We start from the raw sequence: 19,181 nt of genomic DNA, 5'->3' as shown, positions 1-19,181 counted from the left end.
AATGCTGGCTACTTTCTGAAAGCCATAACCACTCTTTTTACAGGAGGCAGCAATTATTTATTTATTTTCTTGAATGGTTCTATTCAGGCTGAATGTTGGGCGCAACCCAACCTGAGTTTGCCTATGAAACCAGTTTGCATAGTCTGCCAGTTTATTCAGAAAATGCTGCTATGGGAAGAATTACATATTCTCCCCGCCTTTCAATAAGGGGCCTAATGGGCAGTTCTGTAGAGTGCATGTCTGCTCTCTGCCATGTGCTTCCAAAGGAATGAAATCTCTCCTCTGACACAGCTAAAGGTGTCAGTGTTTTAAACTGTATTGAGGGAATTGGTTTCTTGCTCCCAAGTAAGTTTTCCGTGAACAAAGTGTTACTCCTTGTCTTCTAGGTTTCTCAATATCCCATGCTTTTTTGCAGGAATGCCTACTAAGTGTAGCACTCTAATCAGTCTGTAAAATGCAGGAGTTGCAGCATTCTGCAATACTATGATAATGGGATTTGGTTGGGGTTTTTTGCCAGGGAAGGTTGCTGAAGTTCTTTCCCAAAACTTACTAAAACTATGCCAGGGTAATTCTTGTTCATTCTTCTCTCACCCCCCTAAATCTTAAAGGTAGAAGAACTCTATGAAGCTTACTGTATCCAGTGCAGACTACGAGATGGGGCCACTAATATGAAACATGCCTTTTCCTTGTCTCCTTCCACCAAAGCCTCCAGAGAGAGCCTAGTGGAGCTTTACAAGAACTTCCAAGAGTGCACAGAGGTAGGAAATACTCCACATGTATAATGAAGATCTGACTGTTCTTTAACAAAAAATGTAGCAGGACTTGCTGCTGGCCTTTTTTTTTTTTTTTTTTTATGGTGTGGGTTAAAAACTTAACATGTGAATGAAATACAGGTACATAATGTGAACTAAAGTTTGTGAGATAAATACCTTACAGGCAAAGCTGTTGAATTCTATGCCTTTTTTTATTTTTGCCCCTACTCAGCTTGGCTTCATGCATTCATGAAGACAAGTGAAAAATCCTTTGAATTTCTGCTTTAATACTGGGGTCCGTTATGACTTCCACTGGAAGTAATGGGATGAGAATTGAATAATGAGTAAACTATGCTATTTTTACAAAACAAGCAGTGGAAGATAACTGATGGTGAACTGCTCAAGCAGTTCCACTCTTCTGTGGAGCGCCAAAAAAAAAGTCCTTTAAAGATGAGATAAGAAAATGGCATGTATGGGAAGGTAGCCACTCTGCACTGCTTTTCAGTCATAGTGACTGTTCAGTCTTTCTTCTAGGACATGTGCTTTATAGAAGGGGCGTTGGAGGTCCATCTGGGAGAGTTTCACTTGAAGATGAAAGGTATGTTCCTTTCTTGTTTCCTTCAAAACTCATTAATTGATTTTTGGTTTCCTATGTAGCAATCTGATCCATTAAGAGTCCATTTATGCTTCCACTGGCTTACAGGATCAGACCTTGAACAGAATATTGGCAAACCTCTGTTTGCTTCAGCTCTGTAAGACAGATCTGCAGTGGTACTTTATATTTGAGTACAAAAGCTGACAAGCTTTCTTTCCTCAGCTCAATTAAAGTTTGTCCTTCTAAGAGTGTTTTGGGCTGGTGGCGTAACTTCTGCACAGAGTTGAGCACAAGGGGGTGTTAACCAGACAGTCACTTTATTTATTGCAAGCGGAGGCTTTGAGGGACGTTGTAAAACTCTAAAAGTATTAGGAGTTTTCCTTCTCTTTTCAGGGTTGGTGGGCTTTGCACGTCTCTGCCCGGGCGACCAATATGAGGTGCAGTATACAGCAATTCATTTTGTCCTTTATTTTACTGCTGTGAGTTTGCAGTAGAGGAACAGGAGAGCAAGGGTGCAACACATAGAAGGGGAGTGGGAAACAGACTATGATAACTGTGCACTATTCTGATGAGAACAGTGCTTTGGCACATTTACTAGTTAACCTGCCCTCTGAGACTGAAGAGGGAAAGATGTGATTCAAGTGTTATGGGAGGCTTTAAAAGATGGCTGTGATTGTCTATCAAAACCAACCTGTGAGCTCTTTGTCTTCAAAGTTGCCTTGGAATCAAGTAACAGTTGCTGCCTGTTTCTTGGAAGATTGCCCTTGGCATATATGAATGCATCTCAGTATCTTACCGGGTCGCTCTCCTACTTCTCACTGTTCCAAATGAATTCCAGTGCGCCTTGCATTTCAGTATTGCTACACCTGCTATGCAACGTAGTTTTGCAGTTCTTCTAGAATGGCTGGGATGTGTCACTTGGCACCGAGTTAAGATGTTAAAACCTGCAACCTGAATTCCTGCTTCCAATCTTCTAGCGTTATTCAAATTCCTAAATGTATGGCTTTGCCTTTGCCGTGCTGAAACAGTGTGAGGCTTATGGACTGAAGGGAATGTACTGGGATATGTTGACCCAACATCCTCTTTTCTTTGTGGTTTCTAGGTGTTTGTGCGACTGGGGCGCCAAAAATGGAGGTTAAAAGGCAAGATTGAGACCGATGACAGCCAAACATGGGATGAGGAAGAGAAGATTTTTATACCCAATCTCCATGAGAAGTTTGAAATCAAGGTGTGGTGTATAATGGTTGGATTGGAACCAGTGGGTAATAACAGGTCTTCTGCCATACTACTTACCTGTTAGGCTATCAAGCATTTGTCAAAATTTTTATGTAGTTTTCTCTTCCTATCTATGTAGAAATGGCAGTTAATCAATGTTCTTCTTACTAAACAGACAACTGCTTCTGTTTTTCCTTTGCTCCTCGCACTCATAACTGTATTAGTGTATCTGCTTTCCCCATATACTGGAGTCTGGTATATGTGGTTGTGTTTTGGTTTGGTTTGTTTGTTGGTTGTGGGGGTTTGGTTTTGTTGTTGCTGTTTTGTTTTGTTTTTAAAAATGTCCTAGACCAATGTCTGGGATTTTCTAGAGTGTAGTCTAGATGTGGAGACAAAAAGATGTGTATGTATATATCATTTTATATCACCTATGTGGAATATCAAGTGCCTGGAGTTCTGTTCTCTATTGAAAGAGAAATGTGTATATGGAAAACATATCATTGCACATGTGTATGTTTTGAATGTGTAGTTCAAATGTCCCTTTATCTGCATGCACTGCAGATTCTTTTGTCATGTTTTACTCCAGAGGTGCTCTGTATCTGTGAAGAACCAATGGCACTTATACGCTGGTACAAACTGTCTGTACTTCATTTAGAGTTCTGACACTTTTTTAAAAGACATAAAGTGCCTCAGAAGAGGTCATATTCTTAGCAGTAAGGGACTGGTGCTAGTGGCCTGTGATACATAGATGACGCACTGTGGGTACCCCTTGAGGGAAGCTTGTAGCTTGTGCAGGTGCCATGGGCATTGGTTCTGGCACTTACCTAGCAGGTGGAGTTAATCTTTAAACAGCATTTCCACTGTAGTCTGGCATCTTTCATGGGCTGGACTCTGCAGAATGACTTCTGTCAACCTAAAAGGAGCTGAGATCGAAGGCTGTGCTGGATCCTGTTCTACTAGGAAACTGTGCCAGTGCAGGGTTTTGAGTTCTGGCAGCTGTGTTAAAGCAGCTATTGCAATGCTCCCCTCCTATCTGGCAGCAAGAACTGGGTTACATAGGAGAGACTCTTTGGCATCTTGCCAGCATAGCCTTTGGAAATGTGCTTATAATGTGTTTTTTGCTGCCACTGCACAATGAAGATCAGGTGAGAGGCTAATTCAGATCCCTGCTTTCCCATAACAGTTGTAAAAACTTGTATTACTTTGTATGACAATGATAGTTTTACCCTTTTTGTCAGCTTATGAAAGTCTACTGACTAATGTTCTCCACACCCTCTTGCTCTTTCCACTTTGTACTTAATCTTCACCCAGTACAAATACGTAGCAGGTTTAAAAAAGAAAAATAAAAAAAATAATTGAGAAGTGCCAAAGAGTGTTCCAAGAGGAGCCTAGCAACAAAACTTTTGCTAGTTCTTAAAGGAGATGTAGGCATGTAACTAATTCCTGAAGTGGACTTCAGGCACTTGTGCTAAAATTCTGTGCTGAGTCTGATGCTTTATGTGCTTCTAGAACAATCTGATCTTCAATTGGAAGTATGCTTTTATAGCAAATGTTTTATTAGATTTTGTTTTTTAAAGTAGCTGAAGAAGCAAAGTGCTACACTGGAAAAAACACAGGCCCACAGGCCTGTAACTGCATTGATAACAAACTTGGAGCCACCTGCAGAGCTAGAGGAAAGACCTGACACTTAGAAGTTCTGATTTTGGCCCATGGCTGAGCTCAGGGCAGTTGGATGCGGACAGTTCTGCTTCCGCATCCTTTAGGCAATTGAGAGCTGAAATAGTCTAGTGTAGGTAGGCTAAAATACTTCTCTGTAATATGTATTTTTATGACAGTGTTAGTCTAATATGTAGACAAGCTAGACTCTGTACTATAAATGACAACCACTTGTATGTATACCAGAGATAGAATTTCCAAATGTCAGACTTAAAATCGTAGTCTACCAAATTCTGTTGTCAGAAGTGTACAGCTCTGTCTCTCCCCAACACATAAAACTCCTTTCCTTTTTGCTAGCCATCTATGACACATTTCTTGTGGGGATATTGGCTCACAAAAGTTTAGGAGCCCAGAGTTGAGTATCAAGGCTGCAAGTTTGTCATGGGCCTTGGAGCCGATCTGAGCCTGGGGTGTTCTCCTTTCCACGCACATGACTTAGGATTGTCTGGTAAGATGAAAATGGATATGTTTGTCCCCACAGGTGACAGAGCTGCGAGGACTGGCCACTATTCTAGTTGGTGTTGTGACATGCGACAGCATAAACTTCTTCACAACCAAGCCGCAGGCAATCATTGTGGATATAACTGAACTGGGCACCATCAAGCTACAGCTGGAGGTCCTCTGGAAGTAAGTACAGCTTCAAATGAAAAAAGCTGGAGCTAAACATTTGAAATAAATTCAAGGCTCCTTAGTATGTCACCTAGTACTATTCAACATCATCGTCCTCTTTCTATTTGCAGAGCAGGTGCAGGATAGATAGCAGCCACGTGCTTCCTCACAGCAACCTCAGCTACTGTGCCTGATCTCTGACTCTGGGGGACCAGTCCTTGGGGAGGGGAGGGGAGGGGGAAAGGGGGACAGAAGCTGTTTCTATGACCCTTCAGTTCTTTGTTACCAGAGCTATGGCTAGCCACGTGAACTGACTAATAGGCTTTTACTTAGCTTACTACTCTTCAGAATGAGCATTCAAGTCTAGCTCCAGGCAGTGAATGTACATCTATAAAACATGAACAATAATCTTAAAGATGATGAAATGAAACTGAAAATAGCAGCTTCTAGGCACAATGAGAGAAATACATAGTTGAAATTTTAGCGCAATCACTATTACCAGGCCACAATTTGTTAAAAAATAAGCTTTCCCAAAGACTTAGCACCTTCTTATTTGCACTGTGATTACAGTTATCAATGTAAGGCCTGTTGGTGCACTACAGGGAAGCTTGGTTACAGATGCACTTTTAAAATATCAGAGTATTTTCATGGTGCCTGTGACTTGTTAAATTGTTCTATAATTTAAATCTGTAAATTTTTGTAGTGGATTAGGGATGTTACTAGAAGCAAATTCTCACTTCTGTGGATGCTGCACTGCTACTTCTTCCTCACTCTAGACATAGCACCATAGATTTTTGAGGTAGTACTGTTATTTCTGCCTTACAGGACTGTTGGTCTGTACTGAGAGTGTTGTCTGTAACAAATCAAAACTTTTTAACCTGTTTCCATTTATTGTTGTCCAGGGGTTAAATCTAGCCATCTTAGTGAAGTGCCAAATTAAGCAACAGGCAGTTTTTACTTGTACTCCTGTATATGCCTTACTGCAGTCCTCAGTTCTTCTCAGCCCAACGTGGCAAAGAGGCATTTGAACACACCTCCATGATAAGGGCCTTTTTGAAAGGCTGCTTTGTGGTGACTTGTGGATCTAGGCTCTCTCCAGGAAGAGCAGAAACTGAACAATGTTTAGATTAGGAAGGGCAGGGAACTATGCCTTGCAGGCCAGACTCACCTATAACTCAGCCTTATACAACTCTTCTCTGGCCATGCTGGTTTCTTGTTTTCTTAAAAATTACCTAAAAATAAAAAAAACCTTGTATGTATTAAATGTGTGGTCTGCCAAATGTACCCAAAAGTCAAACAGATCTTTCAGTAAGAAAAGTTTCCCTGCCCTTAGGGTAAAGTAACCAAATGTATTTTACAATCAGACTTGATTTTTCAGGTCTTAATACCCTTTTTCTACTCCTAATTACCTTTGGAAGTATCTTTTGCCTTAAACCTTACCACAGTCTTTTAAGCCACCAACAGGAGAGATGCCACAATGGTTTTCTGTTGCAATTCCTGTTCAACTGTTGACAAACAGTTTTCAGGTTGCATTGCTGGGGTTGGGGAAAGAACCTTGTTTATTGATCAACATACTATTTTCTGAATGTCTTTTGTGTATGCTGTGGTTCTTGAAATTTACTGTTGACTTGTACATGCAATTGGGCTGAAAAATGAGTCTTGGCAACAGCATCTGAAAATTATTTTCAAATGCACACATTGCTCTAAGTCAATGAGAAATAAACTCACACAGCCTGCACCTGTTGTTTATGACACTCTTTCCTCCTGAGATCTAACAACGGGCATCAGTATATGTTTTGTTTTGGTGAGGTGCTGCAGCTGCTCTAGAGACTTTTGAGGCCTCTGTTTCTTATTTGAGAAGCTGAGCCACTAATTGGTTGGGTAACAAAGCTTCATTCCAGAAGCTTGCTGTGATCTTGCATTATATGCCCTATGAAACTTCCTCTTACTCATGTCAAGTTACGTATGTATTCCCAGTTGAATCTGAAAGCAGAGAAATTCATGGTAGAGTTATTGAAAACTGTGTGGAGTGGGGATGGTGTAAGTTGCGTTATATATGTTTTTATGGTTTCTTTTTTTTAAAGTAAAAGTAGCTCTTAAAATGACAGCCCTTTTAAATGAAGGCCAATTAAAATATTCTGTTTTGACATTCATCTGTCTTAGTATTGGGGAAGGAAGGAGGTAAGAGGGGCATAGGAGGATATATGGGCTCTCGTACATCCCCAGCAAAATCTGATGCCTTTATTTGTCATCTCTCACCCTGCAACAAACACACGCCACCAAAACTTGCATTGGGTTTAACCTGGATCCAAAATGATCAGAAGCTCTGTATGCAGTTTCAGAGCAGAAAGGACTGCAGAGAGAGCCCTCTGCTTGCAGAGATGCCCTTCTTACAAGGGAAGTCCCTTTTTCTCTGATTTCAAGCCTAACATCTTAAGAAGCTTCACTCATGCAGTGAAGGAGATATACTTTCTTTATTGAACTGGGTATAAAATCTGGTTTTGCCCTAATATGGGAAGTGCTGTACCGAGAGATGGCACATTCGTAGTAGAGTCTGGAAGAAATCACCTCTACTTTCTTAACCCATGCAAATGGCATTCAACAGATAGATTCACTTCACTTACTTTTTCTGGGTCTACTTGTTTGCCTTTCCTTGCTGTCAATAACTTGCATAAATAATTATGCATATAAGTTGTCCTTGCAAAAGGACTGTACGAGGAAAACCCCTTCCTGTTCTGCGATATAGCATAGTTTCTCAGATAATAGCTTAAATCTCCAAAGCAAATCATATTTGTGACTAAATTTTGTAGAAAAAAACCAATTCAATTTATGTTGACACTTGATTGTTGCAGTAGCTCGCAGCTCAGAATGCAGATTTTGACTGGCAAGATGAGCACTTCTATGGCATTTGGGACAACCATCACCCAGCTTTTAGAGTTGGTAACAGCTGAGCTGGGAGCAGGGTTAGTGGTGACGCATTTTCTTTGGGAGTTAATCCCCACTTGGAATTTTTCAGCATGTGAGAAATCTCCGGCTGCGTGTGTCTGCTGTGTTTAAGTTTTGTGAAATGTGTTGGTATCCTACCAAGTGGATTCTCCAGAGCACTTCTGCACAGAACTGGCAGGCTCCTCCTTTTTGACAGCCTGTTTGCTGAAGTTGTTTACAGAAAAGAGAAGTTATGTGGTGATAACTCAGGGTGTTTCTGTTTTCAAAGATCCAGCACTCAAAATAACAGCTGTTTTTTCTTTGATTTAAGAATAACTAAACAAACCCAGCTGAATTGCCCAAACTTCCCTGAGAGGCAAGCTTTCAATCTAGACCTGCTTTGTGAGAAATCAAGATGTAGATCACTCTTCCACTTCTAAATGTATATTTTCTTTAAATAGGCACTAGTCTTCTGGGCTCCAACAGAAGTTCCTTCAACTCCTTTATAGATTATGCCACGAGGAGCGTGAATGAGCTTGGGCCTGTTGCAGAACGGCTTTGTTGGCCAGTTTGGCAGAAGACTTTGGGTTTTTTGCCAACCTAAACAGCAGTCTGAATTCTGTCTCTCGCATGAAGGACAAAGAGAAAGCCTGTGTTCTCTTTTCAGAACTTCAGTTAGCACCCCGTACTGGGATCTAAGGGTACTATCCAGCCAGAACTGCTCTTGTGATTTCTGCCCACTTCGAGTGCGTGCTGGCCTGGCTCACAGGGGTTTGTGGAGTAGGAGAAACAAACCTTAAGGGAGAATAAAAAAGGAAAGTCTGGTTTTTTTGGATACATACCTACTGACAGTCTTGTTCTTATAGGTGAAAACTTATGTGAATAGGTAGTACTCATGCAAGTATCTTTAGGCAGTAGTCCATCAATGCATCTCTGTGCTTTTGATGGAAGTGATGTTTCATAGCTTAGCCTTGTGATAAGCTGTACTAACCTTGAAACTGGTGCTTATTGTGAGAAGGAGAAACCTCACAACAATCACACTGTTAAAATTGCATGGGCATTTTCACCTGTGTTCAACAGGGGAAAAAAGAAATCTCATGATTAACAGTGAGTCCAATCCAGTTGACCAGAATTGGGTTTTTGTATTAATGCAAGTTTGGATTCACAGGCTTAATGGTGGGATTCAGACAGGTCTATCCACCAAGAGCCCTTCTGGCCTGATGGTCTTTAATACATGGAGTGACTGGACAGAAGGGGAGTAATTGGGGCACAGTCTCAGCAGTGGGAGAAAGGAGTGCAGATCCTTTGAGGCTGAAGACTGAATAGAGTTCAGCTTTTATATGCCCTGCCTGATTACTTATGGTCCTCAGAGAACATAAACCAGGAAGTGTCCTCCTTACGCATCCAACAGAAAAATGCCGCAAGGTGAGGGAAACGGTAGAAATCTCAAGTATTTCATCCCTTCACAGGTTTGGTGGCTTATGGCAAAATAATATCTCACTGGGAATCCATGCTCAGTGCTGGTAAGGCTGAAGTACCTCTGAATGTGTGCAGATGCAAAACTTCTAATGTTGTGGGAGGTTCAATCTGGGACACATGAGCTCTGATGAATTGTAAACCCCTTCAAGGTCAGGCTGGGCATCTGTGTTTTGGACCTAAACACTGAAGTCCTGCAACAGTGCTAAAGCAAGCTAAAGAAGAGCTACGTGCTGCATTTACGTTGGCCTTAACAATTATGGCATTGTAGTGTCATGCATTTAATAATAACCCAAAGGCCCACATGTAGGCAATATAGAAATAGAATGGGGACAACAATGATCAGACATGTGGGGCCACTTTCTTTTTTTTTTTAACAGAATTTTCCAGTCTTGAAAAGGTGTTGATAGATAATACTTGTACAGGCATATAGATGTTTGCTGTGCAGAATGTGGAAAGCAAATGATTAGCCACCATTTCTCTCAGTAGAGCCACAGACACCCCCCCTACCCCTGCCATGTCAAAGAACTTGTTCCACAATTTAAAGTTAAATAATGAAATTTCTGTATACTTTTAACCTACACAGAGATTTTGTGTCAATGATTTCAGGAAGTGACTAGACAGACCAAGGAAAAGCACGTGACAATTAAAGACAATAGTCTGCTTGCCAAGTCTGGTGCATGACAGATCTAACCTATGGATTGCCTCAAATTTGAGTATGTGTCTGGGGAAAGCCTGCTGTATTTGTCTTATTTCCTATGTTTTTCCCCTGAATATCCCCTACTGGCTTCTGTCAATGTCAAGATGCTGGGAGAGATGGATTCATAGATCTGTCCCAGTATGATGTTTTGTTTGCTGTACAAATGTGGAACAAGGTGATGGATCATGCCCAAAGAGCTTACAACCAAGAGACAATAGGTGCTTTAGAGCAGACTTCATTCTTTCCTTCACCTTTGCTCTCTCAACTTGTTATCTTGCAGCAAGAGAGAGCATGTGCTTGATTGGAGGGCAGCTGAATAGCTGTATTTTGCTAGAGGGTTTTAGTAATTGTCAAAGGGGCAAAACAGATTTAGCTTGTTATTCCTCTTTCCTCAGAAGTGTCATTTTGCATTACTGCATTGCTATATTAAAAGCTAAAAATGAAAAATCTGAGGAATGGATCCCTCTGACTCTTCTTAAGAAATGCTATGGGTGCGAATAATTTGCTTCCATCAGTAAACATGGCAGGCTTTGGCTAAAAGGCTCTTACTGTCAGAAACGTGTTTTATTTTCTGCATAGTGAGACAATGCAGGTGGCTGTTAATGTGACTCCATGGAACTGGCCTGTTTGATGAGCCCCAGCTGGGTGATATGGTTAATTTAGCCAATTAACATGTATTAGGTGAGCTCATAGAGCATTACCTCTATGGTGAGGAAGACAGTGGTGTGTTGCACTGCAGGACGCTGTTGAGAATTGTCTCTGTGCAACATGAGAAGCTGGAGAGAATTGGAGCTCTGCTTTTCAACTTCTGCTAGAGAGCAGAAGTTCATTTCCCTGTAATTGATTAGTCCTCACTATCGTTTGGATCTTTTCAGACTTTGAGTGGTTCTATGTTGTACAGCTAAATGCAGCTGACTTTATCCTACTGTTTGGTCATTATATTCATATCTATGAGATTACAGTTTTGCTATAAACAATTCACTTTTCTTCAAAATACCAGTACTTAAGTGGAAAAACAAACTTTCTTTTGGTGCCACAAGGCATATCGGTAGGGAACAACAGTAACATGTAGAAAAAACAAACTTGCTTTACTTAACTTTAAATATGTTTTCCCTCTCCTGGTTAGCCAAGTTGCATTTTGGGAGAAAGTTCGTCCAAGTTTCCTTAGACTGCTTTGCAATGGCTTTGGGAAATTAATGGCTGTGATACAGTAGGTAATTGGGAAGTCTTTAGAGCAGGACCTGTCAAACTCTTGTAAACCATAGCCAGTGTCCTCTGGGGCTATAACGGGATTCATCCATGACTGTATGAACCATGTAACTTGCCATATACCACTGCACAAGCTTCCTCTGCTAGCCAAAGGAATTGTTTATTAATATTTGAAGGATAATGAAATTTTTCAGTGGCTTTTCCAGGTGGCATGTGCTGTGCAGGAAAGAAATTAATGACAGTTTTCCTTTTATTCCATGTGTTGTAATTCCTTCCTATCTGGTATGGTGTATGTCTGACTATCTGTCCAGTGGCTCCCAGCAAGCAGCCTATACCGTACTTGTCAGCACTGGCGTCCGTGTCGGATGCTGCAGAAGGATGGAGAGAGCTTCAGAATTTTGGCCTGTTGGACTCTTCTTCCAAGACTGTGGTACAGGTCTCTGTCTAAAGGGTGCTGAGAATTCTGTGTAAAATATGCAATCTTTTTGCCTACCTCTTTCTCTGCTGGTGCAATCAAAGATACTGGTCAGAGAGGCACCCTTTCTTTCCTTTTATTCCCTGTGTTGTTTACTAAATGTCACAGTTCAAATCCTAACAGCTATTCCCACTGCTAAATGCTTCTGTGCATTCTGGTCTTACTGACACTTAGGCCTTTGTGTCTTCTGCTACAGCCCCTTTGACACAGAGAACCTGTTTTTGTCACCTGGAACCACTGCCAAGTTTTCTGTGGGTAGCAGGAAGAGCTCATTGTACAACTGGACCCCACCAAATACACCCAGCTTCAGGGAGAAATACTACCTGGTGAGTATGCTGAGGAAAGCAAAATGCAAAGCACGGATCTAGGACTTGATTTTTAGATTAGATTAAGCTATTGAGGAACATATTCAGAAATGTGAAAACGTAGCACTTCAGGGCCTTTGCTGTTTATTTTGGGGCTTCGTTATATTTTTCTTTTAACCCCTATTCTTTTGAGTTCCATTTTAGGTTTTGTAAAAGAAAAAAAACCCTGCCAAATATTCTTCTTGGCAGCCAGAGGAAAAAAAAAAACCCTGCCAAATATTCCTCTTGGCAGCCAGAATGGTAAGGGTGTAGGCATCTGCTCTAATAGTCTGTGGAGGGAATCAGACTATGAACTAGTCTGTCTCGGTAGCCATGGAGCAGAGTGGCGTCTTAGAGGTGCTACGTGAAACAAGCCTTCCCCTTCTGTAACCCCACTTTTTGCTAAGTGTAGCCCAGGGGAATAGAAAACCCTGTCTTCTTTCTATTCATTCAAGAGGGTTTTGTTTTAATGATTGTTTTATATGATTCTGTTAATTCTGCTATACGTCTCAAATACTAATAACATCATATCTATGTTCCCCTAACATCCAGTCTGAGTCAGGTTTGGTGTTGCCTCACCAAGGCAGCAGAATATACAGTCTTTTTCAGAAAGGTTTATTTTTTGTACAGGGTATGTTGGACTCTTCAAAATGGACATTTCCTCTAACCACTATGTTCACATCCTGTCCTGAGCTGATGTGACATGAAAGCTGCTTGGCAAGGTTTTTTTTCCAGAAACGACTTTGTAGCTGTCTCGGTAACTTTCATCTGAAAGATCTAAAGCACAGTTACTACTGCTCCACTTAGTTCATCCCGTAGGCTCTTAGTACTTTGTTTTAATAGTTTCTTTTGTCCAGTCTATGCTGGCCTGGCTCCCTTGTGCTGAAGAGCCCTGTGGTTTTGATCAGTTTGGGTGTGTGTGTTTCCAAGAACAGGAAACCATAGTTCTCTATTTTAGGCAGTATCTCATGCTTTTCAATTGTATATGTGCTCACTTTACGAATCTATTTGCTGCAGTCTGTTTTGCAACAAAGGCAGAACCAAGGGGATGTAAGTGATGAAGCTCGGCCTCCCAGCATATTGAGCTACTTGGCTGCCTGTGATTTTGATGTACGTGGGAAGAGCGAGCCTCGCAATCCTGCAGAGACAAGTGAGGCAGACTCGTTCAGCTCTGAGGATCAGAAAGGGACAGAATCCAGAAATACAACTCCAGCTCTAGACCATAGGACGTTGCCACTGGTGATTATTCAAGAGACTTGTGCAGAAGAGCAACAGCATCCTCTTCCAAATCACACAACTCTAGATATCCTGAAGAAGACTCCGTGTGTGGATGGATTTCCAAATAACCCATCTAGTTTTCTGCATCGTCACAAAGGCAGTAGAGGTTCTTTCAACCAGACCAGAAATCGCCGTCTGACGGAGCAAGAAGACATTAGCCAGAAAAGCTTGAATGCTGCAAATGACATAAAACTAGATGGATGTACAAAGTCAATCGATAAGACTGTCCAAGAAGTGTTAAATATGCTGAAATTGCATGATGTGGGGCAAGCCCAACTGGAGAAATTGGAATACCAGGTTTCATCTCTGAGGGATAAATTAAAGGTATGGTAGTGTTTTACTCCTGGTAGATGGTGCAGCTTCCACTGTTACTCCTAAAACTGTAGAAGTTTCATGAAGCTGTGGCGGATTTGATGTAATGATGTATCGATGGCATGTTCCCAAAAAGTTAGTTTGGCCACCAGAGGTCAGGCACTACTCGGAAAAGGCAGCCTTGAGAGCTAACTACACAGGAGCGCTATGTTGCACAGCATGCCAGAGGCAGCCTTTGAATGCTGTGCGCAGATCAATAAATTAGAAAAAGAAATGAAGAAACTGCATGCAGTCAAAGTGGAAACTAGTCTGGGCTAAACAGAATCTGAACTGTATGTCAGAGCCTCTGCGTTTTGGTTTGCTTCTAATTTTTTTGGATGTTTTTCAGATTTAGTATACCTTGAGATGACTGCATTAGTTCATCAAACCTAATGTTTTTCCAGGATCACCTAGCTTTTGCAGGCAGTTCAGTCTGTCTGACAAGTCATATGATGCTGAAAGCACTTCCTTCTTTACAGGAAAGGTCTTGGAGAAGAGCTTTCTGCAAGCAGTGGGTTATATTGCAAATTTGGTAGTGTTGTAGTACATGGGGCCAGTGTGCAGACTTGGGACATAAAATACTGTAAGACTTCATTTAAGGTCTGGAATAATAAATGATGTTAACAAAACTACACTGACTTCCTATTCCAGTACAACCACTTTAAAAATACAAATTAAAAAACCCCAACAAACTAAATGCTCTCAAAGCAGCCTTTCCAAGGGGGAGAAAGTTAGTGGTTCCATGAAATCCACTATTGATATAGAAGTTCTTGGATACTATGCTGGAAAGCAACAGACCCCCAAGATTGCTACTCCTAGATCTGAAACGGGGAATAAGTGAAAATTGCACTACTGGCAGAAGATGCAGAGAAAATCAGCTCTCATACCAACCTTAACAGGCATGGAAATCCAAGGAGGAATACAGACAGATTAAAATATTGCAGGATATTTTGAATTTAATTAGCAACGTTATTTTGGGATCAGAGTGCTGTACTAAGAGCTAACTTTCCTGATGTGTTAAGAATGAAATCAGAAAAGCAAATTGATTTGTTTTTAAGAGTGATTTGAAAAACAGCGAGGAACTCATGAAAAATGGCTTGATAAATACAAACAATATTTTTCCTTCCATTCCATCAACAGCTAAAGACACTCCATCACAAACATTCATCTATGGAAAGTTTAATGGTGGAGACAGTACTGGAAAGTTTTGACTTTTTAAACGCTGACTGTAGTGCTGATGAGCTTTCATTATTTGGAAGCATAAGAACAGCCAGTATCAGGTATGTATCTGCAGCACTTCATTATAGGGGACAAGGGAAAGGGGTAAAGAGGGCTGATCCCAGGAACACTTGCCAATACACCGATACACTTTACTTGGCTAAGGAACAGTTGTGCAGAGCTGCTATTGGTATGAACATCCAGGATAGAAACCAATTTTTTTGAATACTCGGAGATTCATAATTCAGAATACCTACCAGACTGAAACGACACAAAACTTAAACTGAACTTATGGAAAACGTTGCAGAATGATACCTGCAGGATACAATGGAAGGCCTAACATGTAGGATTGCTAGAAACAGATTGCAGGAAACAGGCTTATCGGACGATGCTGAACAGTTCTGCCCTAGCAAAGGAGAGCTACGAGTAACTTACAGAGCTCTTCTACATGTTCATTCTTTTGAATTCAGTTTTGTGTTTTGCAAGTTGTGTAGCACTGAAACTTATGTTCCAGAGCTACAAGCCTGATCCTGGAAGACTTACTATGCTCCCAGTATCATCGAGTTGGGAGGGCACCAAGGGATTTGCCTGTTCTATGTGCTGCTTTTGCAGTTCACCCACTGCAAATGAGCCGGCAACTCAATTGACGGTATCTGGAAGCATCTTTTACTAGTATTGATTCTCCAAAATGGGATTTTGTGGGATCAATTCATCTGGTGTTACTGTCTTAGAATGCGTTTTAGAAATAAAGTCCTCATGTTTTTAAGAAGTGTTATAAATGCAATAAAAAATGCTGTTATCTGTTAAATGCCACCTGGCTTGTACTTCTGCAACTTGCTTGAAGGCTACTATTGAGACTGCATGTCTTCATATTTACGTAATGATGAGAGTTTTTTCTTTTTTTTTTTTCTTCCCCTCATCTCAACAGCACATACAATGACAACACGCTTCAGTCCCTGAGCTGTGAGATGAGAACAGAAACAAGAGACGTAACTACTGGTGATGACAACTTAGATGCACTTTTGATAACTCATCTGAAGCTGTGCAAAGGTCTTTTGCAGGTAAGGAATAGCCTATGGGTTTCCAGGGCACTGGTTGTAATTGTTGATTCTGCTAATGGGCAAAAGTGAACATGTAACTGGTTCTTTTATAAAGCAGAAAGACTCAGAATAGGAATGGAGTCCCAAAAATGCAGCGTATAGAATCATTTAGGTTGGAAAAGACCTTTAAGGTCCTCGAGTCGAACCATCAACCATGCCCACTAAACCATGTCCTGAAGTGCCTCGTCTACGTGCATATATGTATACATGTGTATGCACAAAACATGTCATACAAAACTCTGCTGCTTTTTTTCAGCCTCTGGGTTTTCCTGAAGCTCGCAGCAATACCTTTAGGCCCAAAGTAGGCTGCAAATGCAGTAGGACAGATTTGGGTTGAATTGTGTATCAATAACAGGTGATGCATTTTTTAACGAATGAAAAACTGCTAGCAGTAAGAAAGAAACTGGTAGCATGTAGGGCAAGAAAAAACTCTTATCTCGACTTGGGACCTCTTTCCTCGATTAATTTTGTTTGTAGTGCTCAAGCACATTATTGTCCTCAAAGTATTACCTCTGATGAGAATGGGCAGCAGAGGACAGTGTAATACTAGTATTGATCTGCTATACAGCTGTCAATGGACAGGGGCAGGGAAGAATGTCAAATGCCAGACAGCCTGTCCCAGCATAATGTGATTTACTCATCCTGTTCTCCTGAGCAGTTTTGCACTCAGAAGTGACCTGTCTGTGCTGTGATGGGAAAAGATGCCTTTTGAGAGCAGCTGGTGTGTTTTCTCACAGATTTGAGAAGTTTGATTCTAAGAAACAAATTCTCATTCATCTTGAGCTTGATACTGCCTTTCTTTCAGCTACTAAGATAAGCATGTTGCATTTCAGAAACTGAGGCCACCAAATGTAGCCCAGGTTGTGCAGGAGAGCATTTTGGAAGAAGTATCAGAGCAGACACGAGTCCTGGGGCATGTCTTGGATATGTCTGTTGAAGAAAGTGAGTAACTGCATTATTCTAAGGCATGCCAGAGATGTGAGAGGTACAGGTAACTCTGTTTGAGCTTCCCCAGACACATCAGGGTTTCTTTCTAAATTCATTACAAATGTTCACATAATTAAATCAGCTCTCATATCTAGATTCTTAGAAAAAATAGGGCTCATTGTTTGTATGGTTTTTTCCCCTGCAAGGAAGCAAAAAATTTGAAGAAGTTTGGCTCAAAGAAATAGTAGCTGAACTGATAGGTTTTAGAAACAGGGATGTTGTAGATGATGGAGTTTGCAGTCAAAGAACAGCAGAATAGCCTTAATAAAATCCCCTTTTGTATCTATGCTTTTACTTAGTAAGCAAACAGCCCAACTTCTGTACGCATTTGCAAGAAAAGTTTGGCGTGCAATTTTTCCCATCACAGGCCTTCCTGCTACTAAATTCTTCCACTGACTGTTGGATATGACAAAATGATAAGGGCACAGTGGGAGACTTTGAAGGCTTTTCTTCTCATCTTAGTAAATATAGTGGCAAGAATGCAAATTTTAGTTGGAAGCATTTGCTGACAGATTTTATCCTGAAGGATGTGAGAATAAACTGTTCCCTGGAGCAAGGCTCCAAAGGGCCTTTGGCACAACAAGATGAGGAAAGTGTAGGAGTCTTAAATGCAGAACACAAGTTCAACATCTCTGTAGGTAAGAGTGAGAAATGACAGGGTGTAAATGATAGCGAGAAACCACAGGTTATCACTTCAAGTGCTCTTCTGAAGTGTTTGATGAAAGAACGCCTGCCTCAGCCTATGCACTGAGGTTCAGAGTTCTCCACTTGTGAAGGTACTTACGACAGGATCTCTAAAATGCTTGGAAATGGCACATCTCTTGCTGGTAGAAGTGGAAACAGTTAAACTTGCAGAAAGTTCTTCTGAAACTCGACTCAGATGCTGGGTTAAAATGAATAATGAGAGGCAGGAGAGCTGCTAGGCATCTCATTCAGGTCTCGTAATGACAGTTTAGGAGCTCAACCCAAGCTTGGTGAAATCAATGCTTGCAGATGTTAAAATACTGGCAGCAAATCTCCAGCTTTGAATAAAGCTATCTATATAACACAAATACAAGTTATGCTGACACATCTCTAGATATGCCATCTGGTGCCTAATTTCTCATGTTAAAACCAAAATCTGCTAGACCTCACTGACTTTCTAAAATGTTATTTTTCAGTTATTCAGAAGACTAAAAAGAAGAAGCACTATCTGAAAATCTGGAGTGATCTTGCAGAGCCTGGCAGTGTCTTGTTTGCATCGGCAGAAAGATTCCGTCATGCACTAAAATACACACTGATGCTCAAAGTGAAGGAAAAATACCCTGGTCAATTAGAAGCAGGTATCCGTTATCAGTCCGTTCGTTGAACACAACACAAGGCCCTTGTGGTTTCATTTTATTTCAAGGCTAAAAATTGTCCTTGTGCATTTTAAAAATAGATTAAAACTTGTACGTGCTTGTTTTAAGCAGCTTACATCTAACCAACCTTTCATTTTCTCATTTGTTCTTTTCTGTGTTACTTTCAGTATTGCAGAGGTTGCTAGAGCAGATCATCACCTGTGACGGGTTGCTCCCCTCTCTGTACCTCCAAACAGAACCGGTTACTTTATTCCAATTTTATAGCTACCTGGAGAAACACCACATTATCAGCCTGGAGAAACACTTGGGAAAACTTGCTAAAGAAGGTAATGGCAGTGCTTGGCTCCTTCGCTTGAACTCACAAGCCCAGCAGCTGGCTGTTGCTCTCCAGGTTACTACTCAAGATATACTTTCAGAACAAAAACCAGCCCAACCATTGCATTGACAATTTGTTTCCATTTTAATTCCCTTTATGACCATGCAATTTTAATTAGAACAGGAAAGACGTGCTTGAGTCCCATATCTAGCCGGGTAGAAACAAAACAGAGATGTGAAGGATAGATTTATCTTAAGAGCCCTAAAGTGCGTTCTGTGATATTCTGAAGTTAAAGCAGAAACAAAGTTGGCAACAATCTACAGCTAGATTCAAGGACTGACTAAATGTCTGTAGCTTTGAGTGACTATTGCAGTTGTAATCAGACACAGATAATGGCAGTAAAATTTCAGAGGTTACTAACGTGCATTTTCTGGCACAAGGTAGCCAGTATCTTGCTGAAGCCTAGTCCAACATGTGAAAGTACTTTTAAAAGAATTCTTTTCTGACACAGACTAAGTTTTAAAAACAGTCCTGATATTGGCTGCATGTTTAGTCTTACTTTGATGCAGATGACT

At 40.9% G+C, this 19,181-nt stretch overlaps 1 protein-coding gene across 10 annotated transcripts in view; it reads left to right on the top strand.

The window, feature by feature from the left end:
• RIPOR3 (RIPOR family member 3) overlaps positions 1–19,181 on the top strand; it is a 54,421-nt gene that overhangs the window by 30,875 nt on the left and 4,365 nt on the right. For all 10 annotated transcript variants that reach the window (XM_049816781.1, XM_049816785.1, XM_049816783.1 and 7 more), the window contains 12 exons: positions 609–758; positions 1,287–1,350; positions 1,741–1,784; positions 2,450–2,575; positions 4,760–4,905; positions 11,869–11,998; positions 13,034–13,618; positions 14,786–14,925; positions 15,792–15,924; positions 16,797–16,905; positions 18,111–18,272; positions 18,458–18,616. In XM_049816781.1, coding sequence (XP_049672738.1) covers positions 609–758; positions 1,287–1,350; positions 1,741–1,784; positions 2,450–2,575; positions 4,760–4,905; positions 11,869–11,998; positions 13,034–13,618; positions 14,786–14,925; positions 15,792–15,924; positions 16,797–16,905; positions 18,111–18,272; positions 18,458–18,616 — 1,948 coding nt within the window. The remainder of the gene's footprint in view (positions 1–608; positions 759–1,286; positions 1,351–1,740; positions 1,785–2,449; positions 2,576–4,759; positions 4,906–11,868; positions 11,999–13,033; positions 13,619–14,785; positions 14,926–15,791; positions 15,925–16,796; positions 16,906–18,110; positions 18,273–18,457; positions 18,617–19,181) is intronic.

This window comes from Accipiter gentilis, chromosome 14 (genome assembly GCF_929443795.1).
Source record: "Accipiter gentilis chromosome 14, bAccGen1.1, whole genome shotgun sequence".
Lineage (NCBI taxonomy): Eukaryota > Metazoa > Chordata > Aves > Accipitriformes > Accipitridae > Astur > Astur gentilis.
The sequence above is the reverse complement of the archived record's forward strand: the minus strand, read 5'-3'. Positions and strand labels throughout refer to the sequence as shown.